This window comes from Dreissena polymorpha, chromosome 5 (assembly GCF_020536995.1).
Source record: "Dreissena polymorpha isolate Duluth1 chromosome 5, UMN_Dpol_1.0, whole genome shotgun sequence".
In the NCBI taxonomy this organism is placed as follows: Eukaryota; Metazoa; Mollusca; class Bivalvia; order Myida; family Dreissenidae; genus Dreissena; species Dreissena polymorpha.
In genome coordinates, this window is record NC_068359.1 from 15196335 (window position 1) to 15218761 (window position 22427).

At 32.8% G+C, this 22427-nt stretch overlaps 1 protein-coding gene across 1 annotated transcript; it reads right to left on the minus strand.

Annotated features, from left to right (window-relative positions):
- Positions 1 to 7048: 7048 nt before the first annotated feature.
- On the minus strand, positions 7049 to 15672 carry LOC127831055 (uncharacterized). The gene is made up of 8 exons (XM_052356042.1): positions 15511 to 15672; positions 13926 to 14276; positions 13694 to 13748; positions 11809 to 11868; positions 11080 to 11116; positions 10515 to 10629; positions 7686 to 7755; positions 7049 to 7116 (listed from the first exon to the last, which is right to left on the minus strand). Exons 1-8 carry the CDS (start codon positions 15625 to 15627, stop codon positions 7049 to 7051), a joined length of 873 nt encoding a protein of 290 aa, XP_052212002.1. The 5' UTR covers positions 15628 to 15672.
- Positions 15673 to 22427: the final 6755 nt, after the last annotated feature.

Here is a 22427-nt window from a genome sequence, read left to right on the forward strand (position 1 = left end):
GCATGCAGACAGAGAGATTACATTCCTTGCCAATACCTTAACATAATTTCTTTACACTTTCAAAAGCATGGCCCCACAGTATCGGGACGTGTAAAGACTAAAATTATAAAAAAGACAAAGGGCCACAATCCTGTGTAAATTGTTCACAGCAAAATTATCTTTTTACAAGTATCTTTGAGGTTTTATTTCTGGTGACTGGTAATTTTGGGAAAACGACTAAAAGCAGTTTAAAATAATTTGGGTTCACAACAATACGACTAATGCTTCTAAAACAAGGTTTACTTTTTCATTAAGAAAGATTGTCAACCAAAAGTATTTGTAACAGTTCAATAGTTGAAATATTAAAAGCTAATTGTTATTTTAGAAACGCGCCTACCAATCTACCTACATAAGTTGCGCACGAGCCCATACTGTTTTAGATATGCTCGATGAAACGGTATGCCGGTCTTTACTTGTCTATTATATTTTCTATGAATTTAAGTTAAATTACACCAAAGTTCTACAGTTTGCCATAATTACGACTGAACAGTTTGATAGGAAAGCATTATTAGGATGACTTTCTATATTTGCCTCTTACTTAGACAATTAACGTTCTTTTAATCGTCTTCCCTTTAAACAAGTTGAATTATTCTAAATAAATACAAATAGTGTAGCCATTTGGCATATGATTTAAACAGACATTCAATATCTGAACACTATTTGCACCAGGTATATACACTCCTGACATATTGCTTATGGAAATGTAAATCACATCAGAATTACTTTATTTAATAAGTCTGTGTTCTTGGCCGAAAATTCGATGTTTACAGAATTCATGGACACGGTTATGCTGCAGACAACGTACCATTTGGCATATATTTCAGACGTTAACAAAGATTTATTATTAAATCTTTAGATACATTTTATGTGGTAACAATTTCTTTTCAATTGTATTTCAATTACGTTAGATATTTGCAAAAATAAAGTTCTTTATGGTTTGTTTAGATTCTTTCCAGACCGTGTGTAAACTCCTGTGAACTCCGTTTATTCTGCATCCTGATATCGCGTTATCACTGTTGGCGGACGAAGATGAAACGATTGACAATGGTCGGCGGCAAAATCTACGAGCAGAGCTCCAGATAAAATGCGTATCTGCGTATTAACGAATTAAAAAATAAAAAAAAGCGCTTTAAAAATCGGCGCAGTGCGTAACATTACGCAATACAAATCTCGGTACGCATTTTTGATCGATTAAAGTGCGTAACCGTAAGTTAACTTTTGAATACAAAGTAAGTCAATCAAAAGAACCGTGAAATAAAAATGGCGGCCCATTGTGTTCTAGGTTCGAAAAAGGGACATTTCAATCGAACAGCGGCTCCTGCAGGAAGTAATTGTATATTACAATATGCCATTTATCTTATGATGCTTCAAGAATTTTTTAAATAATTTTAAGCGATCTCATTGTTGAAGAAGTTTATTGTTAACTTGCATAGACCGCATATAGTGTGACTTTATTTTTCATTGCACAAGCAGTGCCATAACTTAGTTTAATTGCGAAATGGCGTTCGTGGTGTACTACATGCAGAGCTCCAGATAAGATGCGTATCTGCGTATTTACGCATTGAAAAATTTAAACAAAAACGCTTTAAAAATTTGCGCAGTGCGTTACATTACGCAATACAAATCTCGGTACGCATTTTTGATCGATTAAAGTGCGTAACCGTAAGTTAACCTCTGAAAACAAAGTAAGTCAATCAAAAGAACCATGAAATGAAAATGGCGGTTTAGTTTAATTGCGAAATGGCGTTTGTGGTGTACTACATGAATACTATATGCAAGAAAGACCCAATCAAGACAGAGATACAACACAAGTCTGTTTATATCATCATTGATATTTTATTCTGTTTGCAGCTATTAATTAACAAATAATAATAATAATTCTAGATTAAACACGCTATGTACTATGTCAGTTTTCTATGGAAAAGGAAAATACACCTCAAAATTCCGAAATACTCTTTATGGCTGAAACAAAGAAGTAAAATACCCTTTAACAATAATTTCAGGGGGTAAAATACCCTTTAGACTAAATCCTTATCTGGAGCTCTTGCTTGCCATAAAAAGTTGACATGCGCTACAAAAAAGCTTATTTGAATGCCAGGCCTAAAGCGTTCACCCGAGTGCATTTTATATCAAAATGGTAAACCCTTTATTTGATGACCTTGTTTTCTAGTTTGTAATACGTATTTTGTCGATGTAAATATTCTGACTAAGGTTTATCGCGATTAAGACATGGTTGTTCCTTTTCGAGCGGTAACAAGCGTTGTATAAGATTTCATTAAGTGCTATAGTTTTGGAATTGTTTGAAAAATTAGACTCAGTTTAACGCTAGCCTAGATAAATATTCAAGACTCATCAATATTTTTGTCACACATATGAATAATAGTGCGGAAACAATGTATTTCTTAGATTGAAAATCGTATACAAGGCACACGCGACCCAGGTTTTAGACATCTTTAAAATACTCATTCTACGTTTCATAACGATTGAGCCAAAATGTGGCGTTTATAGTGGTAAGAGCTATAACAACACCAACATTGTTCTTCTTATATTCGACTGGATGAACTTGTGTTTAAACCTAATTTACTTTGACCCTCGTCACATACATGAAAAACATTAACAGCAAGTAAATAGTTAAAATAACCCGCAATCGATTACATAAATAGTTGCTGTTTAATTATTGATTTCTGAAGGCATATGGTATTAAAACGTGTTAATTGTCATACTGAATGACAAAGAGTATTATAGTATCTCGCTTGTAACGTCGTATCAATTGGTTTGCAAATGCACAGAATATGCCAACATTAAAAAGACGAAAGTAATGCATTTAAACAATATGTCAAGCCCCTTCAATTTTGACAAGCGTTGCTTGGCTTGATGACATTATTAATATATGTTTTAAGGTAGAACCGCATTCCATTTTGAGATACATAGATACTTTTATGCATTAGGCTAGTGCATCTTTTATATAAGACCGGTTCGGACGTATTTCCGTCCTGCCCGTATGTTTCATTATTTAACAAGAATATGTTGTAGACTTGAATCTGCGTCTTAAGTAAAAGAATAGATGATAATGAACAGTTCCTCGAGTTGTTTGTGTCGGATTCCATCGAATGAGGCTAAGCATCAAGTAAATATACATTGCTTATAAATAATAAGAATACATAATTATGTTTGGCGATATCCTTTCAGTACAAAGTAAGTAAAATGTTTCTTTGTGTTTTTTTGTTTTAATTTCCGTTAACAAAGGAACATACAAATGAATAAGAATGATTGAACACTGCTTCATAGTTTTATTAATAATAAAAATGAAGAAATAAGCATTCACATAAATAAAAAAATTGGAAGGATTTTACATTATTATTTATTTTAAGAATACAGAAATTATATATAGATTTAATAATTACAAATGTTATGATTATCAGAATACATTATTTCATGCATGTTTATGCACACTATCTGTAACAGAATAATGCACTTTTATATTAGAGTAATGTGATTATTTCATTGTAGGGAACAAACAATGAAAAGAGATTTGCACTTAGCTCTAATACTGTAAAAGTCTAAATAACAAGTGTCTGTCCCACCACATAGAGAATAATAGTTGTTTATAATTGACTTTTTTCGGTCAACGCGGATATGAAGGTATTACAAAGTTAAGTAATTTATAAAAATGCTCACTGTAATATCAGGCAAAACACGAAGCTTATTAATGTACAGATGCATACAAAAATATGTTTTTGAGATTTTCATTTCCAAGTAGGTCTACTTAGTTGTCAAAACGATATTATACAATTACTAACCGAAATAATTATGAATTTGTGTAAAATTACGAATAACTGACACAAGATTCAATACGGCGCCTAGGAATAACCGACATTCTGACACAACATTTCCCACAACAAATTGAAGACAGAAGTTCATTAACATATCACGCACTGGGGCATCAAAGTCAAAATCAACGGTAGACAATATGTGGAAGAGCATACCTGACACAACTTTGGGCAAATTACCTATGATGTTAAAAAGTCAGGCAGAATATGACACGGACCGGGGCAATAAATAATATCTAGAAATATCCCTCCAATGTATAATTTAACCTATACATGAAGAGATGAAAGGCAAGACAAATTAAGGAGCCATATTTAGCGAACACATGTACGTCATAATAAATTTTAAGTGCCAACTTAACGTACACATGCTCGTAAAGCTGAAAATAAATAATTTGATTGATACACATTCCGACATTAATGTATGCGCTTATTCCAATTTAAACCCTGCTACGATCAAAGCCGTGGTTGATACCTTTGGCGCCGATATCAGGTCACAAAACGGTAAGGTGTTTACACATTATAAAAGGCAACATTATACATCTCAGCGTGGTCAGAACTACATGTAAGTGATATAGACGACTTGCAGTCAATATTATCCAGATATTATGAGAGAAGTTTCAGGATGTATATTACGTTTCGGTGGTATGCATTTCATGGTGAATTTAAGAGTTCTTTGGGAACGCTTATGGCAAAAAGTCTGTTCAAAGAGAGGTTTGCGGCAACAATTGGTGGAGTACCGAAACTCCTCAATGAGAAGAACAAGCCACCATGGGCGTTAAAAACTAGGTGTTATAATAAGTGTCAGTGAGAACAAAATATAGCTGATCACTCCAATTTGTAACAAATTATCTACGGAACAATCAAATCACATGCATTTAAACACACATATTGATCGTTACAGGAGATTATGATTCGCCCACTGATATATATGAGACTTTCATAATCAATCGAGCTGACTCAAAAAAAGTATGCACGATTTTGTCAAGTATTTATGAATTTATATAAAATGTGTAAAATATTTATTAAACATATATTTCAAATAAATTAAAATAAAAGTTTAGAAGAACATGTGTCGAGAAATGCGAAATAAGCCAGATCTTTAATTCTGAAATCAAACATGTCTGTAAAGTCGAATACGCCAGCATTGATATCATACATGTACGATGTTAATCTAAATTTAGTTTTAGGGATCATTTTAATTTCCTGCAACGACATCTATTCATACGTCACACGAACACTAACAACAATCCTTATCAAAAGACGAATGATTCTGTTTTTGTAGGAAAATATGTACGAAATATCTTCATCACAATCAGCTCGGGGCGCTAATTTGTCTTTACTGCATTTTATGAAATTCATCTTCAACGTTTAGGTTTTCTTGCCTATTTTGTGTTATTTTTAACATATTTTTTATCATTTTATTACACGTAAACACATATAAAAATCGTATAATCTCGCTTTAAAAACCATTGAATAGGACGCTGGCGTTATTATGATTAAGCAAATAGTTTTCATAGAAGAAGCAGAGGATATTTACATTTATGTGGTAACTAAGAGCGCAGGCGTGTTTGTGTTGGTGTTACACTTTTATACGTTCTTGACACAATCGCTGTAGATCATAATGTAATAACCAGTGAGGGAAAAAGCGGTAATAATCATTCGCAAAAAAGCACAAAATCAGAATATATATCTCTTTACGCTATCTCTAATGCGACACTTTGGCATGTTTGCATCGTTAAGGCAGAATTTATTAAGTGGCTGTCTCAGCATACTATGGAAAGCCTGATACAGAGGAAATGCCTATTACATGAATCATGTTTTCGGCAGCTAGGGTAGGCAAGTCGAGTTAGGCTATGCCATCACGAGCAGACATTCCATCAACCATGGAAGCATTTTACGAAAATGTTAAACATGCCTACATACCCGAATTATGTGGACAAACGAATGAGCTAAAGACCCTCAAATATGTATCAATGTTACTACTGTTGGCGTCACTCAAACTTGTACCTATTACAGTAGCAACAACAGATTGTTTTGCGCCAACCAATATGCTTGAAATGAGACAATTTTGGCTGTACAAGATAAAGCCCATGTTAAATACTTCGGTTGCCATGTAATCAAGCGCGACTGCCATGTATCTGTTGTGCATGTAAAATGGTTTAGGTACACATACTACATTAATGACACAACATGTCCGTTATATTTCTTACCTTGTCAATTAGAAAGGTAAGATGGCACTAGCTTGTATCGCATTTTGTTATTGTTGGAATGAAAGACAAAATATATCATATTTACATTAGAAAATCACTCTATGTTACCTAACTGACACCATTAACTAAACTGATATACATATTACTTAATACCATGATGTTAAAAAACGGTAACCTGATCTTGACCTAAAAGGGCAAAGATTGAATTTTTTTAAATATGTTATTTCAATTGATATATTAGTTTCTTTATGACAATCCATCAGAGTATTTTTATAAATCAAATTATACATTTTAGGAAGATGATGTACACACAAATAATATAATTATTCCCTAATGGTCAGGATAAAGTCGATATGTTCATGTTATACTATAATCTGAAATGTATTTAAACAATTATTTAATCACACACTTTTCAAAAACTAAAATGATGCTCAATAATTTAGTTATTACACCTATTTATTATTCATGTGCTTAATTTGGAAATAATTTTGGCTTTAGCAGCAATGTTAAGCATCCATCTAGATTCTTGAAGCCATTTTTGACGCCAACTTCATCATGTTTTAAACATAACATTGGTTGGCACTAATTTAGTCATATATTATATAAGTAACAATCGCAAAATGACATTAACATACATCATATAAGGCTTGTCTATACGTTAAACCAAATAAGCCTGAAATTGACGCAGTTTTTGTGTTTTAAAATTCTCAAAACACAAAATGATGCCAGCCCGACAAACATCTCCCCTATCACAACATTTCTGCAGGACTTAGTACTTAGATGGGATAAAGACGCGCACACAATGAACCAGTTTAATCAAGACTCATTTATATACCTTTTGACCAAGTTTGGCTCTACTAGACCTTATTCCGAAATCGGCTTATACATTGGCAATTTCATTTTTTACAAAATGTAATGAAATTAAATACACATGTATCCTTCAGATTGCAAGTGAGCTATAAGTCGATTTTAGACTTTGGGAGCCGACAAAAGAGTGATCACAATAGCTCCCATTGAGTACTTCGCGCTAAGGTTAGCTTAAATAGAATTAAATAATAATAATAACTTGGCTTTAAGAAGGTTTTAGTTGAAATGATAATTACAGGTTGGACCGCATTTAGAGCATACAACTTATGGCCGTATAATTGAAACATGTCAACTATTAATTCCAGGTAAAGCTAGTCTTAAACATATGTAATATTTCTTGATGTCGGCCGATAACCGATTTTATACACGATAAGACAAATATATACAATATATTTCCATTATCACGAGGGAATTTACATTCGATAATCTACCTCTGTATGATCGGCAGTTGTTACTTACATTTCAAAATGGTTTAATTGTTAATTTTCGCAGGCAATAAAACTTTTTAAAAATAAGTGTCGAGCTTAAATTTTTGACGAACCTATAATTTTCGCAAGATTTTTTTTAATGTTCGAAACAGTTAATAGTACACTTTATATGTGATCTAATGACAAAAAAAGTTTGTTAAAAGAATCTATGTCGCTACGCTCAATGGCTCTGGTAGAGCATTTAAAAGACGTAGATCAACACTTCACATTGACTTTCTAATTAGTAGTTTTATAGTATATTTTACACTCACCATCAGATCCCGAGTAACTTGGTTGTTTAGCAAAACATGGGTCGTCGTTTACGTCTGTAGCGGCCTCTAACTGAAACACTGAAAGACACACTGTTATCTAAGCGCTGATATGTCAACCACACAGTTGGCAAGAATCTTATGCAGGAAATTGACAATGAAAGAATGTATAATATGAACAATTTAATCAGCACACACATATCCTTTGTTATGACCATATTTAGCAGAATAGCCATAACATAAATGCTATTGTAGAAATGACAAAAATTAGTTTTTAATGCTGTATATCTGCATTTAATCATAAACCTAGGGATGGGAACGAATACTTGAAACGATATTCGAATATTCGTTTGTCATTATTCGAATATATTCGAATATTCGACTTTTAAACCTTATATTAAAATGTCATAATTTATGACCGTCCGGAGAAATTAATATTCCTGATCGCCACAAATGCCACCATAAATCGTATCTTATGTGCGGCTTTGAAAAACAGGATAGAGTTATATTTTTTTTAAAGATCATTGATATTTATATGCTCTTTTTTTAAATAAATACTGTTTAGTTTCATTAGATGTTAGATATTTCAGGAAAACACATTACCGTAATTATAATTTATTTCAATACTTATAATTGATCTGGATTACTTTCCATCGATAATAGTTATGCTTTTGGTTTCGCTATTTTTCTGGAATAAAGAACCATTTGATAATGATTAAATTGGTTTGGATTTGAAAAACTAAATTCTAATTAGATAATCATTGATTTGATATATGGATAACGGAATTAAAACATTCATGCCAGATCTCGAAGGGACAATCCCGTCAGTTTGGTGATTGTTCCGGCGTCCCGATATCAGACAATTTGTTCAGATATACGTTAATACGTTCTATAAATTCACAATAAAATTCGCTATTCAAGCTCTGTCTGGATAAAAGTTACTATCGCTAATCCTTTTATTGCCCCCTATTAACAACCAACTTCTACTTCTCGAGTGCAACATTACCAGTTTGTCAGGCGAAGACAGCTCTGTTAAACTGCATTTAAGATTTAAGGTTAACCAAGCGCGAGAAAAAATCAGCATTTTCAAAGCTTAAACAATGTTCTGTTTTCTGTACTCTTCAATTTGTAAAAGGTACAGTAAGCTAAGTGAACAAAGCAATCAGTAGACTTATCAACTATGTAAGAATTAAATTGAATAAAGCTTAATTTAAACATAATTTTAGTGATGTTCCGTTTATTTATTCGGTAACTTGAAACGAATGAAGTTATCATTTTAAGTCTCCAATATTTAATGCTTAATGACATAAAGGTTAAATACATATTAGCTATTTAAATACAAACTTCCATGTATTTGATACTCAATGCAAGTGATTTCGTTTCAAAGAATTATTTTATGTCTATTTTACTCATTTCATATTTCAAATATTGATTATATCTTGCTAAACGCAGTGTTGCAAAATGCACACTTTTATTGCTTCAAAATTTATTTTCGATCAAAAATTTCTAGAAATTATGTTCAAAAGCATGAAACTGTATTCACACGGGATTCGATAATAAATCTTGTGACAACATAATTTAAAAATTATGTGTTCGTTTCGTTGTATTGCTTCGTTGCAACCTACTTCGGTCCATGTGAATTACCGTGTTGCTAATGTAGACTAACCACAATAGTTATATCATCCCGATAATAAATAAGTTTTGCGATTCAATGCGTAGACATCATAACCAGACAGATCCTTTTAAAGCCCCATTAACAATCAAAATCAACGAATATTTCGTTAATTATTTCGTAAAATAAAGTAAACCCATACAAAATCAGTTTCTGTATATAATATGTATAATTTCAATGATGTGCTCTGGTAACAATGTATCTTGTTAAATCTATGTTACCAGACCACATCTAGCGTTCACATTTAGGCGCTTGCTTTAAGGAACAATGATTTTGTATGGTTTAATTTTATTTGATGAAATATTTTACGAAATATTCGTTGATTTTGAGTGTAAATGGGGCTTTAAATAATGTCTTGTGCCAAGTGTCTGAATACAACGAGCATGGTGTCAATTACTTATTAGGTAACGAGTGGCCGATTTGGTTTGATTTGATTTTATGAAGATTTTATGTCATTAAGTTCTTAAAAACGTTCACCTCTCTGTCGCTTAAGGGTTTAGCCCGTTTTTCGCTTATTTCATTTGTGACAGAGTAAGAGGCCATATTGGACAATGTTCGTCTGACAAATTGCGCGAAAACGACGTCATGTTCAGGGTTGCATTGTTGGTAATTTTACTGTGTAAGTTAACAAATTTCGATGGTTAGGTTGGTATGGTTACAACAAAGTAACCATCGTTTATACAAATACAATTATCTTGCGGTAACATAACCATGTAAATAACTGCGCTAATCAAGTTACTAAAATTAATATTAACCACTGTTTATACAATTGACCGCTGATGTTAAAAAACCTGTCAATACACACTTTTTTAATGTTTATCAATATACGTAAATGATTTTCGAATATTCGAATATTTGGATATTCGTTCCCAATCCCTCACCTAATTATTATCCATGGAAATAACCTTTACTGCTTTACCATTGGAGCGCATTATGTTATCGACTTCCTGACTTTTAGTCTACATAGTACATCAAAAGTTCCTATAATGCATTTTTCTAACAACCACCAAAACATAAACGTTCGTTGGGTAAACAGTCTTTTATCGTGTGTACATGCGTATTTTCAACTAAAAAACTTTTCTGTGAATATTTGCACGTTTGATGTTTTCTAGACAAAAAAAATAAATGTCCGAATAATTACCTATTGATTGAACATTTGCCTTGAAGTCTTCTTCGTAGATATCGACGGTGAGCTCCAAATCCTCGTAGCCTAAATACGTCCGCAGATGCTGTTGAATTGGCTCAAAGTATGAGTCTATTTTCCCATTCAAATACCTGAGATGGAATTCCAGCCAACATTTGAGCGTTGGAAATCTAATGTAGATTGCCATACACTCATGCGTTACCTCCTTAATTTGTCCTCCTCCTATCACAAGAAGTTAATTCAGAAAATCAACAATAGTCTTGCTTCTGTTATATATTAAACATAGCAATAGCTTTTACAGGCGACCATGATAAACATACCAACATTTAATGTATATGCTAGCCGGAACGTTAATACTGATTTATACAAATGATTTAAAGTAATAATTAATTAAGCATACCGCTTTTCAATTGTATTGCAGCAACAACAGTCTTAATTATATACAAATTAAACACAGTAATAGTTTTAACGGCAATCGTGTTCAAACATACCGACATTTAACGTGTTGATATATGTTAGCCGGAACGTAAAATTTTATTCATACGAAATATAACTAATTGAAAGTTAATAATAAGGCATACCGTTTTGGATCTCTCCAAAAGCTGTAAGAACTAGTTCCTGCAACGGTGATAGTACGCCATCAATTGTAATGTCGTTAGCTGATGTGACTAACAAATCTGTTATATCTCCATGGCTTCGCGATTTTTTGGTATTTACAACAACTTTGGAATTCACTTCAGGCACTATATAAGCATGAATAAACACTTTGTTATCGCACACTTTTCCACATATTACAGAAAAAAAATACAAACAAGTGTCAATGTTTAAAACATGTGTTAAGACGATGAGTTACAGAAGTCGGGTATTTCCATAATAAAAAATAAATAAACCGACTTATTAACATGTAAAGGTATGCGCCACGGTATCTGACAAAAAGTTACATTCTAGTTACATTTACAACAATTGTTTAGCAACATATGGAATCTTGCTTAATGATTGCTTATAAAGGCTTGAAAACAACTTTAAAATCCAGCAAGTCTTAATGCCTTTAATTTTCTCTATACAGTGTAATAATTAACCGTATTCGTCACGAATTACGAAAAAAGCATTAAATTACATGGTTAAAACCCTTGTTTGCCAACATGTGCACGTCGGTTGATGACTGACTACAATAGCTGATTTTTGAGCATTTCAGGCTCTTGTGAGGTTAAAAACAATTAAAACTATTTAAATATTTTGTAAACCGCTTGAAACCTAAAAAAACATGTTCAAATACACAATGTGTAAAAGTTCATGCATATATAACTTACCTGGCTTGTTACTAATGGCTGCAAGAATCAAATCGATTTTTCTGCCTAGTTCCATCAATACTGTAAAAAAGACCATTTTCGAACTAAGTGCCATAATTCACATTACAAATACATTCTTAGACAAACATAGTTTTCAGCATTAATATGATACCAACGCTATAAGAACAAAACGCATGTATGACTGTTTCTTAAATCTCAAACGATTGTGTTTGTTCTTTTTTGCATATTTAATAAAGAAATATTACAGTGATTTATAAGAGGTTCTCTTTATTATGCACAGGTTAACAAAAATGGGCGCCTTCGATAAAACAAATACACGCCAAGGAATATCTCTATCATTATTTTAAGTGTATGTTTTTTACTTTTATTCATTGCAAGCTTATAATTTCGCACTGCAAGGAAGCAGACGATTTCTAACTAAAAGTTAAGTAATACACTATGTGTTACCTTAAGTGATATTCTTAAATGGAATACTAAACACGTACTAAACACATACTAAAAATAGTTTTATTTAGCACAAATCTGAGCGTTAACAAATATATGACGTCATTTGATATCAGGAAAAGCGCTTGATTTTGTATTATGGCCATATGGAGTATACTCCAAATGAACCAACATGAAGGTCATATGATTTAATTATATCTCTTTAAATGTTTTCTTGTCGAATCTTGTTAATTCAAAAATTGCAAATGGCTGGAATAAATTTATTTCTTTACAATTATAAATGAAGATGAGTGTAACATAGCTTGAAAGTATTATATACATCTATGTTTCGAGGCTTTGGACACTCAATTTTTCGGCTTCATACTGTGATTTTTCGACGATGATCCAAATATATAACTATACGGTGTTATTTCTCTAAACTTCCAATATGAGACGACGTGTATTTAATACTTGTTAACGTTTCATTTAATAGTGAACGAGATAGTTATAATAATGAAACCATGAGTAGTTAAATTGTTATTAAATTTAAATGTATTCAATCCGTTGCCATTTACACTATTTAAGAATATCTTTTGTGATGTAAAACGCTCATTCAAACCAGATAAAACCCTCAGGGTTTTTTCCATTGACTTTTCCATTCATGGTTTCGTATGTGGGTGTTTTGTCTAGTTTTTATCTGCGTCACAATGTTTGGTTTGGTGCCTTACAATACATAAAAACACTAATCAGGGGTTCTCCTTTACACTTTCTTCCTCTTAATCGTTGATGCTTTACAAAACGGTAAAACATCAAAACCTATGAGTTCAATGACAAGGTTAGTTTGGGTTATATGGGTTTATGAGAGCTGTGAAAATATTTTAGAAATTCTGAAAGAGGCGTTGTTCTTGGAAGAAGCGATAAACTATACTAAGTTGTCACGGATTGAATAACGAAGGAACGAACAAAACACTCACAACGTTTCTCTCGAATCAATGAAGAGAACACACAAATACAGAAATGCTCAGTTCATGTAAATGATCTTTTCTTAAATATCACGAACGGGTAATTAACAGATGTTTTTCACATGCTTTGTTGTTTGATGCAACAAAATACTTCTTTTCATAGGAGTTTGCTAAATTTTATTTTACACACTTTTAAGCTGAGTTTTACATCACATTTACAGTTGAAACGAGTTTACGTGATTAGTCTTTCATACGATAAACCGTTACATTAAGTAAGTAATATTTTATACGAGACATGTTATAGTTCTGATTAAGGGTTATAAGTCATTATCCGTACGATATTTAGTAATTGTGTAAATTAGGCGTAAGCTAGTTTATACGATAGTACAATTATCCATAAATATCATGGCTCTCCGTGTATGGTTTCGTGTTCCATATTTAAAGATGTACATGTGGTAGTAGTTTTATATATTTTGTAAGATTATATATTAAAGTGGTACCTTCACAGTTTGCTTCATTCTTTTTCAGAATTGGTTTGAATTCCTCGTCAAGCGTCTTTAAATGCTGAAATTTAACATACCATATATAATACAAGCAACTACAGCCTAAAAGGTTGCGAAATCTCAGCCAATGCTAATGGCATTCAAATTACTAAATGAATCTGTAATCTTTTTGTTATTCTGTATTCATATATAAAAGCGATTGTGGTACGTAAATGATAAAATAACTTACTTTTTTAATCCATTTTATGTCTGCTGCTTGAATGGTCACGGACTCGTTAATGTTCTCCAGAATAGCTTTGTGTTTTTGAAGCTTTACATTTGCTTCCATATGTTCATCTCTCAATTTGTTCATGTGCGATTCTATTTCTCGAAATCGTTGGTGAATTTGTCGAATATGTCCCTCTTCGTTACTTGCTAAATTAGCCAGCTGATGTCTTAAACTATCAATATTAGCATCCCTTTCTTGTTGGCCTTCTTGTTGCACTTGTATCGAACATTTTAAATCTTTAATAGCTGTAAGTATTTCTTCTCTGGCCTCAATTTCGTCTTCCACCGTTATGCATTTGTCATCAATTTCTAACTTATAAGATACAATAAGTCAAACGTTAACATAACTTTTTGACAATAAGTTTTCTCTATACTAAACCCTACTACGATTTAAATAGTAATTTAAAACATGATTGCAACGGCTCTGATGCATAAATGTGTGGCAAAATATAAAATACGTTCAATAGATGGAGATATGTTGTAGTTGGGCAAATACACGTGTTGGTATCTACAATTTAATTGGAAACCATTTTATATGTGATTTGAACTGAGCACTACATATAAGGTATAACATTACTTTAAATGCACGAAAATATAGTTAAATTTGTAATTGCTTTCTTCTAAATACATTTAAGTTGAGACGGGGTTATTTTAGTTAAAAAACGATGGTCTCGTTATATACATTCGTACATAAAAATGCATATAAATATTCATTGCAACAGCTAGACTCTTACAACAGTAAATTGGGGGAATACTTTTTCCAGTAACAGTTATTTCGCGCTTTCAATCTCCATTATTATTTGCATACAACTTGAACTAAATAACTAAATTAAGTTTCACATCAAGGAATCAATGGACTGTTATTGAGCAATGATGTTTAAGTTAACGGCGTAATAAATACTCGCGAGGAAAATGTTTGATGGGTTTGTACTGTGGCCAAAATAAATCAAGATATTAAGTATATATATAGTTTCGTTAACAATTATTAATAATTCTGAAGGGGCGGACTGGAAGACAAAATTGAAGACTCCTTTATTGGCAAAATAACAGACAATACGGATATTCGGAAAATATGACGTATATAGTAATTGTTTTTACACTGGGCTTGCCAGTGTTGAGATCTATATATCAACCATTAAAGTTTCAAGTTGATACTGCTTTATGTGACATATTAAATAACCCCGGCTGACAACAACCATGTATTTGTAGTATAAATAATATTGTTTTACAGGTCAAAACAATAATTTTGAAGCTAACGAATCTTGTCAAGTAGATGTTATCTTGTTTAGATTTATTCAATCACGTACGCACAAAATGTATTTGTAACGGATTTTAAAAAGGAGATTACTACTGTACAATGCGGTCGGCCTGACCGACGGGTCAATGACTATGAGTCTGCCGACAAACCTTATTGTTTACAATGAATTGAATAATGAACCAATTTCCCTTTCGTATAACGCAAATATCAATCTTTGCTGTTGGGCACAGTTGTAAATTATAAAAAGTACCAAGATGTCAGGTAAACTTTTATCAATTATAATACGCACACTGATGATTTTTGTGAGTTGATTTCTGGCAGCTTCGTATGTATTGAATATGTCTAGCATTAAAACATCTTTCATGTGCTGAATGAGTCCTCGAAAGTCCACTGTTTTAATCATCATGTTTCCAGAATGGCACAGTTGGTTGCGTATCTCTCGAATCTGCAAACATACTTGCAAATCTTTATTTGTTTATAAATCCTAAACACACAATTAGTAACCGAATGTATATCCCTGAATTCTATAGGTTGTCACAAAGGTGATGAAGATTGTAGTAAGCGATCGTACTCCAATGCAAACTAATGTGTGTCGAATAGAGTCGAAGATTAACCCCCGAGGTATCAAGGTGATATAAAGAACATTGTTACCTATGGTCGTAGCCAAATTTTACCACTGCGACATGGTTTAGAAACCATTAAAATGGGACCACAATTTAATACAAAATATAAAATACGTAACCGCTATTGTACAAAAGTGTTAATTTGATATATGCGTTTATATGAATCTGTTTAACTTTTTATTTGTGGAAAAGTAATTTACGGAACAACATCTGTTAAAGAATCTTATGACTACCAGTGTAATATATTAAGAAACTCTTTATTAATATTGTGTGTAAGAAAGGTGATTGTCCCGATGACATAAGAGCGAAGACTCTTACATAACTCAGTAGTTATGAGCACACCACACTTCTCTGAAGTATTAATCGGTTGGTTGATAAATTGATGATACATACACTATGTGTTGCCAAGGAAATCATCCGTTGCTCATATAAACATGATTTGCGTGTTCATTAGGTAACTAAATTATGATTTAATTTCTTACATGTTACAAGATCTAGTAAACAAGAATAACCTGTTTGAAGGAAATGGCTTTTAAAAAAGATATTTCCAATGATGTCAATGATGTCAATGTCCAATTGATATTTACAAAATACTGCGTGTAACCATAAAAAATGATTAAAGGGGTATGTATCTTGAATTTGTTCTACACACGGAGGCCTATTGTCATCGACAAATCTAGGCGATAGGACAATGGAATCGCACAAAGCGGTAATTCCGAAAAGCGGGTTGCAAAATAGTGGTCACGTATTATAAGTTCGGCTGTTTCGGAGAAAACCCGAGTTTAGCCAGCTCGTTGTCGTGCTAAAACATTAACATTGGCTCTACAATCAATATGCCTCCACTTACAACATTGAAACTTCATATGTAGCATATATGCATATGATCAGTTCTACACGCCACACCCATTTTTTGGGTATTTAGGTCAAACGTCAAGGTCACTGTGACCTCTTATACTCTTCTAACAAGGTTTCATTTATTTAAAACTGCACCCGCAGCCGAGCGTTGGCATCCGCTATGCGGTTGTTATTTTGGCTTCCACATTCATATAAAAAATGATGGTAATGTACACCCGAATATGAGCTTAAGAAAGAAATATGTGGCCATCAAATAATGCGTGAACAATTACATACGGCAGTAAATGCTTTAATGACTCATTGATGATTTATATCTTCATCTACGATTAACACGTGTTTATCTAGTATTCAAAAAGACAAATCAATAGTTTTAAAGACAAGTATACGAACGAACGCTTCAACGTTTTGTCGAATATTACGAGTAAGTAATAGCAATCTATATTCTTTAAATTCAACGTGTTTATCAGTTAGTATGTTGTTATGCAAGAAATCGCGTTAATATCACATGCATGTCAGTCTTTTATAGAAGTACCGTAATTACTCTGTTTTCGGACACTTAAAAATAATTATGTTTTTTCGTGTCCGAAAACATAGATACGAAAAATATTCACAAAATGCAGGTGTCCGAAAACTTAGAGTCGAAAATTTAAGTGTCCGAAAATAGCGTCAATTGTGTGAACCCCTACCGGTAATAACATGCGCTTGTAAAATACCATGCCGTATAGTATAAATTAGTTATATATATTTGCACTGCATTTTAAATAATTTTAAATGCTTAATTTATTTGACAGAAAGTTACTACAGGGTTGTACTTTGACCAACGAGTTCAAAGATAAAATGTGACGTACCGATTCTCGCTAGTATGAACCTGTAATTAACGCCAAAAAAAGCAACCTATGAATTCTTTGTTTGTTCATTTCAGATAGTTGTTTTCTAACACCTTCCATTGTTCGTAAAACTTGCAATAGGGTGCATCACACTGTGAAGCGTTTAGTATTTGTCACAGTTATTTTACTTAGGACCATTAGGACCATTGCGGTAGATAATTGAACCGTTAATTGGGACTGCCACTGGTAAGTGTCATAACGCTTATGCTATCGGGCGAAACCATTGTTTAATACCGGTTTACAAGGTTATTTACCCAATAACGCAATGTAATGGTCCGTTGCCCTCAGGCATGCACCTTCCATGTTTTATGATGTTAATCTGGTTGTAAAACCCCATGATCGAAGTGTCATTACATATCGAAAACAGGACCGAAATTTTGTAAAATAGCGCTGTAAAATATTGTGTCCGAAAACTTAGAGACATAAATAATGAACGAAAAATCGTGTGTCCGAAAATAAAGAGTCATGAAAAATAATTATTTTTGCTAAAAAAGGGGGTGTCCGAAAACTTAGAGTGTCCGAAAACATAGAGTAATTACGTTACATCTATGTGTGAATTCTAAGAGGTGGTGTTATGATTATTTTCAGCCCGCAAATGTTCGTTTTCGTTTTATTTACCTTTCCACATTTGACTGCATCAGCCAGTTGTACAAGATATATACTTTTTATATTAAATGATTAATTGTGCATTATTTATAAATATTTATTTTCGTTATGTAATTAATTGGAATTGTAAATTCATAAATCAACATTCCTATTTTATTTCATTCATGTACGGGGTAAAAACACAGCCCCTGGTTTTTAGATGGTCGCTTTAGCGACCGTCTAAAGTGCTTAGTGTAAAATTCAGGTCGGTACGGCCTAGGTATGATTAGCCCAATTCCCGCTTACTACCGCGCAAGAAAGAGTTGTATAATTTATGCAAGAGGTTTGAGTTCTCCAATTATCTTTATTCACAAATGGAAACATTATATTAATATCGTGTTAAATGCAATAGTTTCGAATTGTGTTTATAGAAAAGAATTAAAAAAAACAATGATCGTATTGTACGTGTCGCGGAGGAGATTGTTTATGAATTATTAAAATAGTCCACTTTCTGCTGCGTCTGCGTGACGTAGTATTTTCGCTCATCTCATTCATAAATCTGAGGCTGGCGATAAACAAAGGGGAGTCCGGGTGAAAATAACGCAATAGTATAATGTTACGCCTGTTTATATTCACAGGTCTCAATTAATAATACGTTGACCACGAGTTCAACAATTATTACAGGGATACGATAGACAACATAAAAATGTTTCATTATCGCTGAAACTGTTAAAATCAGTAAAATATAACAAGAATATTCTCTAAAAAATGTAGTCTTGCTGTTTTGAAATAAGGTTTGGAATTTTGGTTTCTAAATAACTTAATTCAAAACAAAAGTTTAATTATAGAGATTTTTACTTGTTAGTCGCATATTTACCGCATTATAATGTGTGTTATAATAGGCAAACCATACATTAGTAAAATTCAATCTGCCTTCGCACATAAAAGGAATGATCAATTAGGTGCTGCGTTTCCTTTGCTTACTTCAGTTAGAGGTCAATTCTTTACGTAATAGCAATCACAAGGCCCCGGTTTCAAAGGAATTGCGGAGCGTTCTTACATAATAAAAGTCTTAGTCGCATGGTATTTGCGTGTAGCGTCCTATTTGGTCACGTGGTTCTTTTTCGCGGGTGTTTTGGCATTCATGATATGAGGCTATTAATAGATGCGTCTTTTGATAAACAAAGGAAAGTTTACGGGCGATAACAACGCAATAGATTACGCTCTCACATACAACTTAATGACGTAGTACATGTCGTAAATTGAGAGATTCGGGAAAAAGTTGACGCTTATTTATATTCTCAATTTATAAAACGTTTAACATAAGTTCAACAATAACTTCAACGATACGATAGACAAAAACAAAAAAATGTTTCATAATCGCTAAACCCGAATATAACAAACAATTTATAATAATAATACGAATGACCTGTTTCATAATCTCGTTCTTGCTACTACAGCGGGCATTTATGGAAAACTTTCTTTGGTTCTCAACAGATAGCGGCGATCTATTGTATTTACGGGTGCTAGCAACGCAATAGTAGAAGATTAGTAGAAGGTTTAGCTTGTTTATATTCACAGTTCTCAATACATAGACATTTGGATATGAGTTCATCAATTACTACAGGCATACTATAGGCAACCTCGAAAATGCTTTATAATCGCTAAAACCGAAAACAACTAAATATATTATATTAAATATATATATAACAATAAATGTCTTTTTAAAATGTAGTCGGCGTATACGCTGACTTTGAAATAAAGTTAGCAATTTACTTTTCTAAATAATTAAATACAATTCAACAAAAGTTAAACTATTTTGTTGTGTTTTTCACTAGTAAGCTGCATATTCACCGCATGAAATGTGTGTTAGCATTGTCAAACCACACATTAGTGTGAGTAAATAAAAAAATATACTACGGGAGAGCACTTCATATGTGTCCTCATATGCCTTTTTATGAGTATCTTTCTTCACTATCGAAATATATCGTATGTTTATATTTGATTTAAACGCAGTTTTCTTTCGACACATTTAAATCACACGTTAATAGCGCCGTCATGCGAAAATGGGTCTTATGCGTTTCGGCAAGCGTTTGTTAAACCCAACATGTGCTTTTGCGCAGTCAGGCCATAGGCGATGCTGTTCGCTTTAAGATCACTCAATGTGTTATGTTTCTCCTTACCAGAAGGAGGGATAGCTGAGTGGGCTATTTATATGATGGGCGCATATGGAATAAGACCCATTTTCGCATGACGAGGGTCTTTACAAATCTCATTGCGAATTTAAAATGCCACATTTAAGAACAATGCTTTTTGATACAAAATTGAATTCAATATAGCAAACTTGTTAATAATGGCAGCCTATCCACACATTAAGGAATGATTTTCAGACGTGCTGACCAAGTACGGCAATCATTGTGGTATGATAATTAAACGATTTTCTCTTATCGTGACACTATACTATTTCGCTAATGATTGTTTTCTCATCTTGGAGGCGAAAGTGAAATTCTGCGAGATGGATTGTAACGCGTAATTGTAACAGGGCCACAATTTGTGTCGTTTGAGCATACAGAGAGTAGTCCGGAATTCCTTACACTGAAGTTCAGTGTAAGGAATTCCGGACTACTCTCTGTACAGTGCTACATCCTTTGAATTGAGCACATACGCAGTGATGTAGCAAAAATTTAGAGCTTGTATCTCGAATCAGCTTATTAAATATTCGAAAATATTCATGCGTGTCTGTTGGCGTTATGTTCAAGTCACTAAGATGAAAACTGAAACAGCTACGCCTAAAAGCGCATTAGTGCTCTATACCTATGTTTATGTTAGCGTTGTTGACACCGTGTGGACTGCTCGGGTAACAAGTAAAGCATAAACAGCCATGTTTATATACTTTTATTCCTCCATATACAAGATACGAAGATCATTGTAGATTTTTAATTTGTATATGGTGTCAAGAATGAAAAGTTTTGTACACGGAACTTTCATTATGAATTTATATTCTTGGTGATATAGTCATTTGATATTAGGAAAAATATTCCTTTAATATGATGGTGACTGCAAATTTTCTTTATATTGAGTTCTCATTACCATTTTCATCACACTTTCTATGCTTTCAGAACTCTATAAAAGCATGTTTTTTTTGTCTTAGTTATTTCTATGAAATAATAAGGATGAAAAAAAAGTGCACACAAAACTCGACCCGTGCGCTATGACACACACTTTATAAAGTTGAATGGCGTGTGTTCATTCCAAATTTGCGATTGATTTTGAAAAATGAATTGCGTGTTTAATTATGCAATAGCGAACATCTTCAGTGCCTTCAGCGCTTTGATTATGTCTAGCTAGAGGGTCACGTGTTAAGGAACATACGTTTTCTTACTGGAGAAAATAGCTGCACGAGTTCACGTTACATTTTCAAAATATTGCAGCGATGAATGTAAAAAACAAGTACTGTCTGCAAAAAGCAGGACAAAACTTTTTTATTTAAAATCCGTTTAAACTCAAAATATTTGTTTTATTAACTTAACAACTATGAATATTAAACTACATGATGTTATGTTCCTCAAGCGTTTTTAAATAAAGTTTATTGATTTAACTGACTCTTGTTTCGGTTTCATGTTATCATGCCTCAGAACGTTATATTTCTGATTCCCTATTCATTTTCAATCTAATGAGTAGTTAAATGGTTATTTAATCCAAATGTAATATCTTGTGTCAATATTTAATGTGACTAATAAGGAAACAATATAATATTATTATTTACATTTTACTGTGAGGAGAATAATTATCGGTCAAATGCAAGTTTGTGAGCTTCTTAAAAGCAGCGTGAACCCCAAAATCTCCGCATAGACCGTTCAAAGACAATTGCCGCAGTTTTATTCATTTGTATTTTCTTTTGTGTAGTTGTGTTTCGTTCTGTTAGTGCTTTGTGTGTTTTGTGTCTCACTGCTTAACACATGGCTATTTGCCATAACGCATGTACCGCATATTATATTACGGGTTCACCCCTGCTTGTGCTGATAAAATTGCACTTTGTGTATATATGGCTGTATAACAACAGTTTATTAAATGTAGATTAACGAAAGTTCATAAAATTTATAATTCAAATTTGGCATGACAAAATAAAAATAACTGGTAGGATTTGGTCAGTCTGTAAATTGCGATAACAGTACGTAGGAAATGTTTATATGAATGCTTAATTAACATTGAACAAAACAATTTCTCCGCATAAAATGTACAGTTGGTTAATATTA

Excerpts from the sequence above, each read along its gene's own strand:
- LOC127831055 (XM_052356042.1), bottom strand. The coding sequence starts at position 15,627 with ATGATGATTAAAACAGTGGACTTTCGAGGACTCATTCAGCACATGAAA. Across the intron at positions 14,277-15,510 it reads AACTCACAAAAATCATCAGT|TTAGAAATTGATGACAAATG; the intron begins GTGCGTATTATA and ends GTATCTTATAAG. Across the intron at positions 13,749-13,925 it reads ACATAAAATGGATTAAAAAA|ACGCTTGACGAGGAATTCAA; the intron begins GTAAGTTATTTT and ends CAGCATTTAAAG.